This window comes from Micromesistius poutassou, assembly GCF_964030765.1.
Source record: "Micromesistius poutassou genome assembly, chromosome: 13".
Lineage (NCBI taxonomy): Eukaryota > Metazoa > Chordata > Actinopteri > Gadiformes > Gadidae > Micromesistius > Micromesistius poutassou.
In genome coordinates, this window is record NC_140283.1 from 19,752,022 (window position 1) to 19,768,213 (window position 16,192).

General features: G+C 53.4%; 1 protein-coding gene across 1 annotated transcript in view; it reads right to left on the bottom strand.

Moving 5' to 3' along the window:
- Positions 1-3,496: 3,496 nt before the first annotated feature.
- LOC311357174 (copine-8-like) overlaps positions 3,497-16,192 on the bottom strand; it is a 16,568-nt gene continuing 3,872 nt past the window's right edge. The window contains exons 5-9 of the mRNA XM_084477070.1: positions 13,736-13,863; positions 9,177-9,279; positions 7,561-7,618; positions 5,142-5,215; positions 3,497-3,782 (exon numbers count right to left, since the gene is read on the bottom strand). Coding sequence (XP_084333196.1) covers positions 3,582-3,782; positions 5,142-5,215; positions 7,561-7,618; positions 9,177-9,279; positions 13,736-13,863 — 564 coding nt within the window. The 3' untranslated portion in view covers positions 3,497-3,581. The remainder of the gene's footprint in view (positions 3,783-5,141; positions 5,216-7,560; positions 7,619-9,176; positions 9,280-13,735; positions 13,864-16,192) is intronic.

A 16,192-nucleotide genomic window follows, 5' to 3' on the forward strand; every position in this document is an offset into this window, starting at 1 on the left:
CGGGGACGAAATGGAAACTGAGGAGAGAGGACGCGGGTCGCTTCCGCTCTCATCAAGTCTCCGCCACCGCCGCCGTTCGTTTGTTTGTTTGTTTGTCTGCTGATTCTACCGGTGAAGAAGCTATACGGATTCGTACCTAGCGCTAGAACTGCTGCTACATTGTGCGTCGCGGGGGGGGGGGGGGGGCCCGCGGTCGGAAGGGAATAGTAGAAAATGCGTGTTGACTGCAGGGCCTGTATCCAGTCAAAGCGAATCTATAGGGACGGGTCACATGCTACAGAGATAACCCTCCCATGTGGAAGTGAATCAAAGGTAGAGTTCTTGTTTGTTGCTACTGAGATGCGATGGCCTTGGGGACTGTACACACAGGAAATACTTTGGTATCCAACCAGTCACTTATAAAAAGGCGTGGGCCTGTCGTTCATGATTTAAATATGATTAACTCGTACAGAAACGTGTATAAGGCCTGTTAGTCATGATTTAAATATGATTACAGGCCTCTGTATAAAAACATGAACACTTTTTACACCGAAACAAAAGCAGCAATTCACATGTACGCACCCAATTCACGATAAAATGCAAACATTTTTGACATTTAGTGTATAAATGTGTAAGAAATCGTTCATCACAAGCAGTTTAGAAGTACCGTATACTTTTTTCATTTCAGGATAATAAATACTCAAGAAAAATAATAAATATATATATATATATCTGAGATGTATGCAGAAGAAAGTACGCTTTCTGCCTCGCTCGGTTTACAGAAGTGTTAAAACATTAGTGTTTACAGTGGTTGCACACAAATCGCCGTTCCGAGTTAAATGTATCACACAGTAGTCCCCCACGTTCTAGCCAGGCAGTAGGATCAGTGGGTTCCAAACCTAGGGGTCCACTTGGGGGGTCCCCTAATAAGAAGATGGGGGGGGGGGGGGGGTCGCAGGAACCGGCTTATAAGCTATAGGTATCAGGCTATAGAGGGGTCTCACTTAGAACGGTCCTGGTTCTATCAACAGTCTAACGATTTGTACGGTAGTCAACTACCAGGTGCTACTGTGGGTCAGCGATGCGCACGTGTTCACCGGGGCGTTGATGAATTTGGGAGGCAGGCCCCGTGGGGGGGGGGAGGGGGGGGGGCTCAGCAGGGGGGGCGGGGGCTCCACCCACTGAGGGAGGACGGCCCCGGTCCATGTAAGAAGACTGATAACGTTTTTTTTTTTTTTTTACGAATTAATCTCAGCTGTTCTGCAGTGAAACCATTTTGTGCTTTGCTTAACATCATCATCACTCCACACGGGGGTAAAACAAAAAAAAACCTGTCTCACCCAGAAAACACTTTTTAGGCGTAGAAAAGTGACAGCAGTGCAAGTTACCTGTTTGGATCGCAGTCTTACTATGTCTAGACGGTGAGAGTCAAGGTCAAGGGAGTCCTCCCCCCGATGCACACCGGGGCCCCCCCCTCAGGTGGAGACGGACGAGGAAGAAGAAGAAGAATCCTCGTGTCCTGGTGGTGCGGAGTTGAGGCCGGCGATACGGCAGAGGAAGGGCTGCCGTTATCAACCCCCCCGGAACCAAGGAGTCGATCAGATCAGATAGCAGTCAAAGCTCCCCCCCCTCCCTCCCTCCCTCACGGGATTGGGCGGTCGATACTGGGCGCCGGGGGAGGGGGGGGGGGGGGGGGGGGGGGGGGGTGACCCACCACCCCCCACGTTGTCGTGATCCGCCCGCCGCCGCCGTAATAATAACAACAATGTGAGAGGTAGAGACTAAATGGAAGAATGCTTCTGAGGCTACAAACTCAGTGACACCCGAGCCCCACACTCGTCAGCCAATAAGACACGGACGTTGGAGCGGGTTTGTCCGGGTGTGTGTGTGTGTGTGTCTCTGTGTGTGTGTCGGTATCACACCCGGCGGCGCGGGACGGTCCGTGGAGACCCAGGTTGGGGGTACGAGGCTCCCAGGGGGAGCCCGGTGAGCCTGCGTGGCGTGGGCGTGTAAGGCTACACATCCCCCCCCACCCCCAGTCAGTACGACTGACTGACTCCCTCCTGCTGGGCAGAAGTGTGTGTCTGTCTGTGTGTGTGTGTGTGTGTGTGTGCACGTGTGTGTGCACGTGTGTGTGTGTGTGTGTGCGATGCAACAGAGCCCTGAGTGGCTCTTCAGCCTGGAGGCGTCGGTACGAGTCCGGCTGCGCTACCTTAGCAGACCTGCCCCTGTTCCCGCCACTGTAAACATGAACACAGACTGACTGACGCACAACACACAGGTATCACAGACTGATGGACAGACAGAGGTAATGGATAACAGACTGATGGACAGACAGAGGTAATGGATCACAGACTGATGGACAGAGGTAATGGATAACAGACTGATAGACAGAGGTAATGGATAGACTGATGGACAGACAGGGGTAATGGATCACAGACTGATGGACAGACAGAGGTAATGATCACTGAGGGACAGACAGAGGTATCACAGACTGAGGGACAGACAGGGGTAATGGATCACAGACTGATGGACAGACAGAGGTAATGGATCACAGACTGATGGACAGACAGAGGTAATGGATCACAGACTGATGGACAGAGGTAATGGATCACAGACTGATGGACAGACAGAGGTAATGGATCACAGACTGACGGACAGACAGAGGTAATGGATCACAGACTGACGGACAGACAGAGGTAATGGATCACAGACTGACGGACAGACAGGTAATGGATCAGACTGATGGACAGACAGAGGTAATGGATCACAGACTGACGGACAGACAGAGGTAATGGATCAGACTGATGGACAGACAGAGGTAATGGATCACAGACTGATGGACAGACAGAGGTAATGGATCACAGACTGATGGACAGACAGAGGTAATGGATCACAGACTGATGGACAGAGGTAATGGATCACAATGATAGACAGACAGATAATGGATCAGACTGATGGACAGACAGAGATAATGGATAACAGACTGATAGACAGACAGAGATAATGGATTACAGACTGACGGACAGACAGATAATGGAGAGACTGAAACAGAAAGATAATGGACAGACTGATAGAGAGACAGAGCTAATTGACGGATGGAACGAGATCATGGATAAGAGTTAGATATAGATTGATAACAGATGGATGTAGATCGATTGATGACGGACGGATGGAGAAGAGTCTGATATAAACGTATGTAGTCAGAGAGAGGATGTAATAGAAGATAGCAGAATGGAAACCATAGATAAACGCCAGGTGGATAATGATAAGAGACAGATAGATTAATAGAAGACGGATAATGACAGAGGGACAAACGACATGTAGATGATAGCCACGCTCGTCTGTATTTGTCCCGTCTTGTGGGTCGATGTGTTGACCTTTGACCCCAAATTAGTTCCACACACGCTGCTCCTCCCCAAACCCACCCCCCCTCCCCCGCCGCCCCCCCTCGCTCGTCTGTCAAAAGCGTGACCCGGACCAGCGCCACAGATGGTTTCTTCACCTCATGGGGGCCTTAGAGGTCCCAGCAGGGGGCGGCGCCTCCGTCAGACGAGGACCTCCTGTGAGGCGGAGCAGGAGGGGGGGGGGGGCGGCGGGCCTCAGATGCGGCTCACCCTCCGGGTGAGGAGAGGGTGGATGGCGGGGGTGTAGGGGGGCGGAGAGGTCCCCGGTTTGATGCCCCGCGTCCGCATGTAGGACAGGAACTGGTCGGGGATCTCGGCCAGGACCTCCTTGGCGAGGCGGGCCATGGACAGGATGTGGTTCCCCCGGCGGTCCACGTAGTCCCGGAACGGGACGAACTGGGGGGGGGGAGGGGGAGGGAGGGGGGGGGGGAGGAGTGGACCGGAGGGGGGAGGGAGACGTACAGGGATGGAGAGGGGGAGAGAGGGAGGTGGAGGGATGGAGAGGGGAAGAGAGGGAGGTGGAGGGATGGAGAGAGGTGAGGAGCAGACCGGAGGGGGGAGGTGGAGGGAGGGAGGTGGGGAGGGGGAGAGAGGGAGGTGAAGGGAGGGAGAGGGGAAGAGAGGGAGGTGGAGGGAGAGAGAGAGAGGTGAAGGGATGGAGAGGGAGAGAGGGAGGTGAAGGGATGGAGAGGGAGAGGGGAAGAGAGGGAGGTGGAGAGGGAGAGAGGGAGAGGGGAAGAGAGGGAGGGGGAGGGGAAGAGAGGGAGAGAGAGGGAGGTGAAGGGATGGAGAGAGGGAGAGGAGCGGACCGGAGGGTGGAGGGAGACGTACAGGGATGGAGAGGTGGAGGGATGGAGAGGGGAAGAGAGGGAGGTGAAGGGATGGAGAGAGAGAGGTGAGGAGCGGACCAGAGAGGGAGGGAGAGAGGTGGAGGGAGAGAGGTGGAGGGATAGCGGGAGGGAGAGGGGGAGAGGGGGAGGGAGTCTTACAGAGATGGAGAGAGGAACAGAACGAGAGAGAGAGAGAGGGCCATGGAGGAACAGACAGAATGTGACCAGAGATACAGAGAGGGAGGAGGAACAGAGAGTAACAGGCAGGAGGCGCAGACCAGAGGGAGGGGAGCGGGGTGGTGGAGGAGGGGGGGGGGGGGGGGGGGGAGAGGAGGAGAAGGAGCACGTGAGGACGAGCACAGACTCAGACGAGCAGGGTTAATGGAGGTCACTGCACGGCCTGCTGGTGCAGAAGGCTGTGTGAGCATGTGCATGTGTGGGTATGTGTATATCTGTATGTGTGAGTGTGTATATCTGTATGTGTGTGAGTGTGTATATCTGTATGTGTGTGGGTATGTGTATATATCTATGTGTGGGTATGTGTATATCTGTATGTGTGAGTGTGTGTATATCTGTATGTGTGAGTGTGTGTATATCTGTATGTGTGAGTGTGTGTATATCTGTATGTGTGAGTGTGTATATCTGTATGTGTGAGTATGTGTATATCTGTATGTGTGTGAGTACGTGCATGTGTGTGTGTGTGAGTATGTACATGTGAATGTGTGTTTATCTGTGTGAATGTGTGTACTTGCGTACATATCCATGTGGTGGACAATAACCAGTCAGTCAGTGAGACCAGACCTTGAGCCTAGGACGAGCCCCCCCCCCGGTCCTCCAGGAATCAGAGGTGGGGGGGGGGGGGGGGGGGCTCCTCAGCCCCTCCTCTGCATCCCAGCCCCTGAGCTCTGTTCCCTGGGTGCCCTACCTGCACGATGTCCCTCTCGGCCAGCCGTCCCTGGGACGAGATGCGCTCCTCGTCTCCGTCCAGCTCGATCATTTCTGGGATCAACACAAAGACTCACAGGTGAGGACACTTCGTCTCTTCAGCTCTGTGACGTCTCTGGGCGGAGGGTCGCGTACGTTAAACGTACTGTACGTCCTCAACCTCAACTGTACGTCCCTGAGCATGTGGCTCAGGAGGTATAGAGCGGGGGTCGGCTGGTCACCAGAAGGTCGCTGGTTCGATCCCCCCCCCGGCTCCTCCTCCTCCTCCTCCTCCTCCTAGCTGTGAGTGTGGAGGTGTCCCTGAGCGAGACGCCCTCACCCTGACTGCTCCCTGACCCGCTGGCTGTCGCCCTGCGTGGTCGACTCCGCCGCCCGTCGGTGTGTGAATGTGTGAATGTGTGAATGTGAGGCGATATTACGCTGGGTGGCCGCTGGTTAGAGAAGTGTTCATTAAATGCGGTCAATTTACAATTTAACGTACTCGAACTGACTGCATGTCCACTGATTGGTTCAGAACTGGCCACGTACTTAACCAATCGGGACGATCAGGCGAGGACCTATCCACATCCGTGGATGTGTCACGTGACACTGGCTCCGCCCCCCCCCAGCTGTGGTTGAACTCGGGGGACTTGTTTACTCTTGTTATGTGCCTCACTAGAGAAAGCCGCAATGAGTTCCAGGCGTTTGCAACCGCCGTGCCCCATAACAAACTACCGTTTACATTAAACACTCACATTACGGTTAAAATATGCAGAGTAAGAAATGAAAGTTATGCATAATTCGACACACATACACACACACACGCACATGCACGTACACACACACACACACACACACACACACTCGCACGTACACACACACACACACACACGGTGGGGCAGCCAGCGGTGCATGAAGAATAGCAAACGCTGCAGAGAGTGTAAACAGTAGGCAGTGATGTGTGCTCTGTTAGCATGCTAATACAGCAAGAGTCAAGTGTGTCACCGCTACATGCTGGCGGCGCCGTTAGCATGCTAATACAGATAGATAGTGGTGTTGGCGCTACATGCTGGCGGCGCCGTTAGCATGCTAGTATAGATAGTAGTGTTGGCGCTACATGCTGGCGGCGCCGTTAGCATGCTAATACATATAGATAGTAGTGTTGGCGCTACATGCTGGCGGCGCCGTTAGCATGCTAATACATATAGATAGTAGTGTTGGCGCTACATGCTGGCGGCGCCGTTAGCATGCTAATACATATAGATAGTAATGATGGCGCTACATGCTGGCGGCGCCGTTAGCATGCTAATACATATAGATAGTAGTGTTGGCGCTACATGCTGGCGGCGCCGTTAGCATGCTAATACATATAGATAGTGGTGTTGGCGCTACATGCTGGCGGCGCCGTTAGCATGCTAATACAGATAGTAGTGTTGGCGCTACATGCTGGCGGCGCCGTTAGCATGCTAATACATATAGATAGTGGTGTTGGCGCTACATGCTGGCGGCGCCGTTAGCATGCTAATACATATAGATAGTAGTGTTGGTGCTACATGCTAACGGCTCCGTTAGCATGCTAATACAGATAGATAGTAGTGTTGGCGCTACATGCTGGCGGCGCCGTTAGCATGCTAATACATATAGATAGTAGTGTTGGTGCTACATGCTAACGGCTCCGTTAGCATGCTAATACAGATAGTAGTGTTGGCGCTACATGCTGGCGGCTCCGGTCCAACAAGCTAGCCACTAAAGCGCTCAACGGGAAAGGCTGTTGAACAAGCCAGCGGGGGGGGGGGGGGAGTGGGGGAGTGGGGGGGGACAAGAGGAGGAGGATGGAGAGGATGAGGGGGGGGGGGGAAGGAGGCGAAGACAAAGGAGGAGAGGGTGGAGAGATGATAAGAGAAGCAAACTAGAACTAGAAGGGATTGAGAAGAGGAGAGGAGGAGAGGAGATGAGAGGGTAGGGGAGGAAAGGAGTGGTGGGAGAGAGGAGTAGTGAAGGGGGAGGGGAGAGGGGAGAGAGGAGAGGGGAGGGGAGGAGCAGCAGGAGGAGGCGTGCATGTGGAGCCAGAGATAGAGACGGAGAAGGAGGAGGAGGATTAGTGCAGGGAAATGACGGCCGTGTGCTTATAGGATATACACACACACACACACACACACACACACACACACACACACACACACGGCTGTTATCAGTCCCAACACACACACACACACACACACAGGTATGGATACACACACACAAGCATGAACACACACACACATGCATGGACACACACACAAGCATGGACACACACATGGTATGGATACACACACACACATACACACATGGACACACACACGGCTGTTAACAGTCTCAAAACAATCACACGCACACACACACACAAGCATACACACACACACACACACACACATGCTGACCGTCAAACTCCGCCGGTCCGACGCCGACGATGATGATGGACATGGGCAAGGAGGCGGCCTGCAGAGGAGGAAGAGGAGGAGGAGGAAGAGGAGCTTCAGTGTTATCTGAGGGACCGCCAGGGGAAGCCCCTCCACAACGGTAACCCACGGTTACCCCCCCCCCCCCCCGTCAGGAAGCTCCCAGACATGACCGTCCCGGGATCACACGATATGAGGGGCAGCAAGGCCCCCCCCCCCCCCTCCCACCCGCAGGGACAGGGGATGATTATTAGTCGATCTGCGATCTGATTGGACGGTTTGAATGCCTCCGCGGAGGGTGATTGGTGATGTGATTGGAAGCTGTAAGCGGGCTGAGTGATGGGCTCGGTCTGATGAGAGCGAGTTCCAGTGGGTTCCACTGGGGAACAGCGGAACCCACCTCATCAGCACCGTCACTGCAGTATGCCCTGTAGTGACCCGGGTTTAGTCAGCGACCCGGGATCTTCTCTTCTCTGACCCACGACCCGGTCTCTCTGACCCTCTACCTGTCTCTCTGACCCTCTACCCGTCTCTCTGACCCTCTACCCGGTCTCTCTGACCCTCTACCCGTCTCTCTGAACCTCTACCCGTCTCTCTGACCCTCTCTCCAGGGCCCGCTCCACAAGGGAACCAAACAGCCTATCAACATAAACACTGAAGAAGAAGAATGAGAGGGGAGGGGGGGAGAGAGAGGGGAGAGAGGAGAGATGGGAGAGAGATGGGAGAGGGGAGAGAGATGGGAGAGAGGACAGAGAAGGAGATGGGAGAGAGATTGGAGAGAGGAGAGGGGGAGAGAGATGGGAGAGAGAGGAGAGAGGACAGAAGGAGAGGGGAGAGAGGAGAGAGGGGGAGAGAGATGGGAGAGGGGTCGAGAGGGGAGAGAGGAGAGAGAGGAGAGGGGGGAGAGGGAGAGGGGGAGAGAGGACACAGAAGGATAGGGGAGAGAGATGGGAGAGAGGAGAGAGGACAGAGAAGGAGAGGGGAGAGGGGGAGAGAGATTGGAGAGAGGAGAGGGGGAGAGATTGGAGAGGGAGAGAGATGGGAGAGAGGAGAGAGAGGACAGAGAAGGAGAGGGGAGAGAGATGGGAGAGAGGAGAGAGGGGGAGAGAGGACAGAGAAGGAGAGGGGAGAGAGAGGAGAGGGGGAGAGAGATGGGAGAGAGGAGAGGGGGAGAGAGATTGGAGAGAGGAGAGAGGGGGAGAGAGATTGGAGAGAGGAGAGGGGGAGAGGACAGAGAAGGAAAGGGAGAGAGAGATGGGAGAGAGGAGAGAGGGAGAGAGGGGGAGAGAGATGGGAGAGGGGGAGAGAGATGGGAGAGGGGTCGAGAGGGGGAGAGAGGAGAGGGGAGAGAGATGGGAGAGAGGGGAGAGGGGGAGAGAGGACAGAGAAGGAGAGGGGAGAGAGATGGGAGAGAGGAGAAGGGGAGAGAGATGGGAGAGAGGGGAGGGGGAGAGAGGACAGAGAAGGAGAGGGGAGAGGAGAGAGATTGGAGAGATGAGAGGGGGAGAGAGATTGGAGAGAGGAGAGAGGGGGAGAGAGGAGAGGAGAGAGAGGACAGAAGGAAAGGGAGAGAGAAGGGGGGGGGGGGGGAGACGTACGTTGACGATGGACTCCTTGGTCTGGGCCATGTCGGTGATGACTCCGTCGGAGATGATGAGGAGGATGAAGTACTGCGAGCCGTCCGTCATCGCCGACGCGTACCTGTCAGTCAGGGGGTCAGGGGTCAAAGGTCACAGTGGAGCGACATCAACATCAATCGCCGGGCTCTGATTGGATCGCTGGCCGTTCAGAGTCCGTAATGGACCTTCAGCCGTCCTGGTTTAATGAAGTACAGGCCCCCCGGGGAGCCACTGGACACACACACACACACACATGTACACACACACATGCACGCATGTACACACACACGTACACAGGCGCACACACACACACGCATGTATACACACACACGCATGTACACACACACAGGCACACACACATGTACACACACACACACACACGCATGTACACACACACACACACACACACGCATGTACACATGCACACATACACACACATGTACACACACAGGCGCACACACACACGCACGCATGTACACATGCATGTACACACACACAGGCGCACACACACACACACACACGCATGTACACATGCACACATACACACACACGCACATGCATGTACGCACACATGTACACACGCACGTACACATGCACACACGCACGTACACATGCACACACGCACGTACACACACACACAGGCACACACACATGCACACGCATGTACACACACTGCCAGCCCAGTGCTGGGAGTGTGTGCAGACATTGTAAACTGGTGAACCCAAACGGACGGGCAGTGCCTTGCTCAACAGCAGCAGGAGGGATCAGAACAACTGGATACTCTGCCACTTAAAAACAGTACGTAGCATCGTGTAGCGTCTTATCCTAGCTATCTCTGTTGTAGACGGGGAATGGGTTAACCTAGTGATGGTTAGTGTGTACGGGGAATGGGTTAACCTAGTGATGGTTAGTGTATACGGGGAATGGGTTAACCTAGTGGTGGTTAGTGTATACGGGGGAACGGGTTAACCTAGTGATGGTTAGTGCTTGGCTCTTGGTTCTATGAACATCCTCACTGTACCCACAGAGATATAGTGTTGTTTCTCTTTCTTCTGACAAATGTAATTACTGTCAGTGGCTTTAGATAAAAGCGTCTGCTAAACGCCCTCAATGTAAATGTTAATGATACACATTGTGTAAATAGATAAACGTATAATTATAATAATCATTTGTATTCATTAATATATTTTTAAATGTAATGACAGCGCTGGTATCTTATGTAAAGCACCGTGTCACGGACTAAAGAAGAAGCCTTGATATTTAACGGACTGACGCGAGCGTCAGCGCGAGCGTCTCCGCCGGAGTGCGAGCCGACCTCTGGCGTTCCCGTGGACGGCGGGAGAGAGACGGGAACAATGGAGCTATTTCAGGGCTGCGTGGGCGAGAGACCACAGCGCTAGGCACCCCGACGAGAAGGAATGCCTCGTAGTCAGGAAGCACGCCTGCACAGCCCGCATGGAGCATGTATCACAGCCAACCACGTACAGTATGTATCACAGCCAACCACGTACAGTATGTACAGTATGTATCACAGCCAACCACGTACAGTATGTACAGTATGTATCACAGCCAACCACGTACAGTATGTATCACAGCCAACCACGTACAGTATGTACAGTATGTATCACAGCCAACCACGTACAGTATGTATCACAGCCAACCACGTACACTATGTACAGTATGTATCACAGCCAACCACGTACACTATATACAGTATGTATCACAGCCAACCACATACACTATGTACAGTATGTATCACAGCCAACCACGTACAGTATGTACAGTATGTATCACAGCCAACCACGTACAGTATGTATCACAGCCAACCACGTACACTATATACAGTATGTATCATAGCCAACCACGTACACTATGTACAGTATGTATCACAGCCAATCACGTACACTATATACAGTATGTATCATAGCCAACCACGTACACTATGTACAGTATGTATCACAGCCAATCACGTACACTATATACAGTATGTATCACAGCCGACCACGTACACTATGTACAGTATGTATCACAGCCGACCACATACACTATATACAGTATGTATCACAGCCAACCACGTACACTATGTACAGTATGTATCACAGCCAACCACGTACACTATATACAGTATGTATCACAGCCAACCACATACAATATCAAACCACATACAGTATATACAGTATGTATCAAACCACATACAGTATGTATCAGTAGCCAACCACCTACACTATCAAACCATATACTGTATGTATCAAACCACATACAGTACGAGCATGTATCACAGCCAACCACGTACAGTATGTATCACAGCCAACCACGTACACTATATACAGTATGTATCACAGCCAACCACGTACACTATATACAGTATGTATCACAGCCAACCACGTACACTATGTACAGTATGTATCACAGCCAACCACGTACACTATATACAGTATGTATCACAGCCAACCACGTACACTATGTACAGTATGTATCACAGCCAACCACATACAGTATACACAGTATGTATCACGTTCCCGTGGACGGCGGGAGAGAGACGGGAACAATGGAGCTATTTCAGGGCTGCGTGGGCGAGAGACCACAGCGCTAGGCACCCCGACGAGAAGGAATGCCTCGTAGTCAGGAAGCACGCCTGCACAGCCCGCATGGAGCATGTATCACAGCCAACCACGTACAGTATGTATCACAGCCAACCACGTACAGTATGTACAGTATGTATCACAGCCAACCACACACTATACACAGTATGTATCACAGCCAACCACATACAATATCAAACCACATACAGTATATACAGTATGTATCAAACCACATACAGTATGTATCAGTAGCCAACCACCTACACTATCAAACCATATACTGTATGTATCAAACCACATACAGTACGAGCAGTCATTGTGCTTCTCACTAACACAGCTCACTACAGGTTCTATTGTGCTGCTCACTAATACAGCTCAGTACTCTGTATTTTGTGCTGCTGGACGTATTTAGGCGTGGATTCACTTGTTAAAAGGGAACGCTGTTCACATTAGCATCACATCAAAGGGAGACTTTAGTATAATTTAGTATAATTGAGTTATATTCAGTCCTTTTTAGCTGACACTTTAAAACAGAGAGAGGGGGAGGGTCACAGAGCAGAGAGGGGGAGGTTCAGGGAGGGTGAAGCTTCACAGAGCAGGGAGTCCCTCCCTCTACGTTGAGTCATTCAGCAGTCGCTATCATCATCATCACCACCACCACTCCTTAGCAGACGCCTTCATCCACCTGACCTGCAGGTTGAGGCTGGGATCAGCCTGAGCAGAGCAGCCCAACTGGAGCGGGGGGGGGGGGGGGGGGGGGCGGCATGTGTCTCGGGGTCGGCTTGTAACCGGAAGGTCGCTAGTTCGATCCCCCCCCGGCTCCTCCTCCTCCTCCTCCTCCTCCTAGCTGTGAGTGTGGAGGTGTCCCCTGTAGCGAGACGACACACCTCTAACCCTGACTGCTCCCTGACCCCGCTGGGCCTGTCTGTCGCCCTGCGCGGGCGGTCGACTCCGCCGCCCGTCGGTGTGTGAACGTGTGCGTGAATGAACGGGTGAATTGTGAGGCAGAGTGTTGTTTGAGCGGCCGTTGGGGTACTAGAACAGCGCTGGAATAAAATGCAGTCCAGAAGTTTCCAGAAGCAGAAGCTTGTGCAGCGGCCGGTGAGGAACAGGGAGAGAGAGAGAGCGGAGAGAGAGAGAGAGAGAGAGGGGTCAGGAGCGTGCTCTGATCCTGATTCTAACGAGCGTGGTGGTGGTGGTGGTGGGGGGGGGGGGCGGCGGGGTCGATGGTCGATGCCGCCCTGACGGGGAAGCCGTTAGCGCAATTACTCGAACGTTCAGTAAGCCTCCTCCACCCGTGGGAGAGTGCAACCAAGACACACACACACACACGTGCGCGCAACACACACACACACACGCGCACGCGCAACACACACATGCAAACACACCCACTGAGCTGTAATGATGACCTATTGATCTGAGAATGTGGTGGGAGAATACAAACACAAACACCTGCTGTACACCGCGTGTGTGTGTGTGTGTGTGTGTGTCTGTCTGTGTGTGTCTGTCTGTGTGTGTCAGTATGTGCGTGTATGCATCCATGTGCGTGTCTGTATATGCATGTATGCGTGTCTGTGTGTGTGTGTGTGTCTGTGTGTCTGTGTGTGTGTGTGTGTATGTGTGTGTAGGTCTGTCTGTCTGTCTGTCTGTCTGTGTGCGTGCGTGTCCGTGTGTGTCTACGCGTGTGTGCGTGCGTCTGTCTGTGTGTGTGTGTGTGCATGTGCGTGCATGCGTGTGTGTGTGTGTGTGTACATGTGTGCGTGTGTGTGTACATGTGTGCATGTGTGTGTGTGTGTGTGTGTGTGTGTACATGTGTGTGTGTGTGTGCGTGCGTGCGTGTGTGTGTGTGTGTACATGTGTGTGTGTGTGTGTGTGTGTACATGTGTGTGTGCATACATGTATGTGTGTACATGTGTGTGTCTGTGTGTGTACATGTGTGTACATGTGTGTGTGTACCTGGCCACGTGGTTGATGACGGGGGAGAAGTGCGTGGGCCCGTAGAGACGCACCGACTTGAGGCTCTGGTAGTACGCCTCCATCACGCCCTCGATGCCCGAGCAGTACGGGTTCTGCGGGTTCCCGTTCTGAGGACACACCCCCCCCTCCCGTCAGAGCCAATGACCACACAGCGGGTGAGCCTGTCGCCCACCAATCAGAGCCCCCCCCCCCCGGGCTGCTGTGGGCGGGGCTGACCTCGTCGTGATGCATACGTCACATGCAGATGAACTTATGGGAATGGGTTAACCTAGTGATGGTTAGTGTATACGGGGAACGGGTTAACCCTAGTGATGGTTAGTGTATACGGGGAATGGGTTAACCTAGTGATGGTTAGTGTGTACGGGGAACGGGTTAACCTAGTGATGGTTAGTGTATACGGGGAACGGGTTAACCCTAGTGATGGTTAGTGTATACGGGGAATGGGTTAACCTAGTGATGGTTAGTGTGTACGGGGAATGGGTTAACCTAGTGATGGTTACTGTATACGGGGAACGGGTTAACCTAGTGATGGTTACTGTATACGGGGAACGGGTTAACCTAGTGATGGTTACTGTATACGGGGAACGGGTTAACCTAGTGATGGTTAGTGTATACGGGGGAATGGGTTAACCTAGTGATGGTTAGTGTATACGGGGAATGGGTTAACCTAGTGATGGTTAGTGTATACGGGAAATGGGTTAACCTAGTGATGGTTAGTGTATACGGGGAATGGGTTAACCTAGTGATGGTTAGTGTATACGGGGGATGGGTTAACCTAGTGATGGTTAGTGTGTACGGGGAATGGGTTAACCTAGTGATGGTTAGTGCTTGGCTCTTGGTTCTATGAACATCCTCACTGTACCCACAGAGATATATCGTCGTTTCTCTTTCTCTTCTGACACACGTTCTTATTGTGAGTCTCTCTGGATGATAAACGCCCTGTAGTGGTAAACTGTAAACGTATTACGCGGTGGTTTGTTCTGTGAGTGTACGAGAGCGTGTGTGTACGAGGTGGACGAGTTGTTAAAACACGGCCAGGTGCGGGTCAGCGCTTCGGCGTTTACGAACCAACAAGCCGTGATGAACGCGGCTTCATCAGGCTGCCGGGGGCCAGCTGTGGGAACGTCGTTAGGGAGCCACGTGGAGGGGGGGGGGGGGAGACCCTGCTCACAGTTTAACGAGGGTCGTTTTAATTAAGCTGAGGAACGGACAAACCACAGGAAGGGGAAACCTTATCTCTGCCCTGGTTCTGGTCTGTTGGACCAATAGGAGGAACTGGGATGGAACTGGTCCCTCCTCCTGTATCTGGATGACCTCGGGGCTTACTAGTGAGGGAGGGGGGGAGGAGGGAGGGAGGAGGGAGGGGGGCAGGAGAGAGAGACAGTGGGGAGGGTGTGGGGGGGAGGGATGGGGTGAGAGGGAGGGGGGAGGGATGGGGTGAGAAGGAGGGGGGAGGGAAGGAGGGAGGAGGGAGGGGGGAGGGAGGGAGGAGGGAGGGGGGCGGGAGAGAGAGACGGTGGGGAGGGTGGGGAAGGGAGGGGGGAAAAGAGAGGTAGGGGGAGAGAGCGAGGGTGGGAGGGAAGGAGGGGGGAGGGTGGGGGAAGGATGGAGGGGGGAGAGAGATGGGGGGAGAGGAGGGGGGGGGGTGGGGAAGGGAGGGGGGGAAAGGAGAGGTAGGGGGAGAGAGCGAGGGTGGGAGGGTGTGGGGGGGAGGGTGTGGAGGGGAGGGAGGGGGTGAGAGGGAGGGGGGGAGGGGTGGGGTGCTCGTCTCGGGATGTTGAGGGCGTGACGTTGACCCCGCCCTCCACATCTGGACCATCTCAGGTCCGTCCACTGGTCAACCTCTGGGTGACGGCGGGCGGGACGGACGGACGGCTCGGAGGAGAGGACGGAGGGACGGAGCAGGGAAGGGGGAGGGCGGAGGGGGCGGAGGGCCCGTTGTCATGGGTTACGCTGAACTCTATCAGTACGGAGCTGACGGTGCCGTTCTGAAGGACAGCCGGTGGGTGGTGGTGGGTTTTATACCGGGAGTGGGCAGGGACTGGGTGGCCAGACGCCAAGAGAGTGATAAAGAGAGAGTGAGAGAGTGAGAGAGAGTGATAAAGAGAGAGTGAGAGAGAGTTAGAGAGAGTGATGAAGAGAGAGTGAGAGAGTTAGAGAGATTGATAAAGAGAGAGTGAGAGAGTTAGAGAGAGTGATGAAGAGAGAGTGAGAGAGTTAGAGAGAGTGATAAAGAGAGAGTGAGAGAGAGTGATAAAGAGAGTGAGAGAGTTAGAGAGAGTGATGAAGAGAGAGTGAGAGAGTTAGAGAGAGTGATAAAGAGAGAGTAAGAGAGTGATAAAGAGAGAGTGATAAAGAGAGAGTGATAAAGAGAGAGTGAGAGAGAGTGATAAAGAGAGAGTTAGAGAGAGTGATAAAGAGAGTGAGAGAGATGCA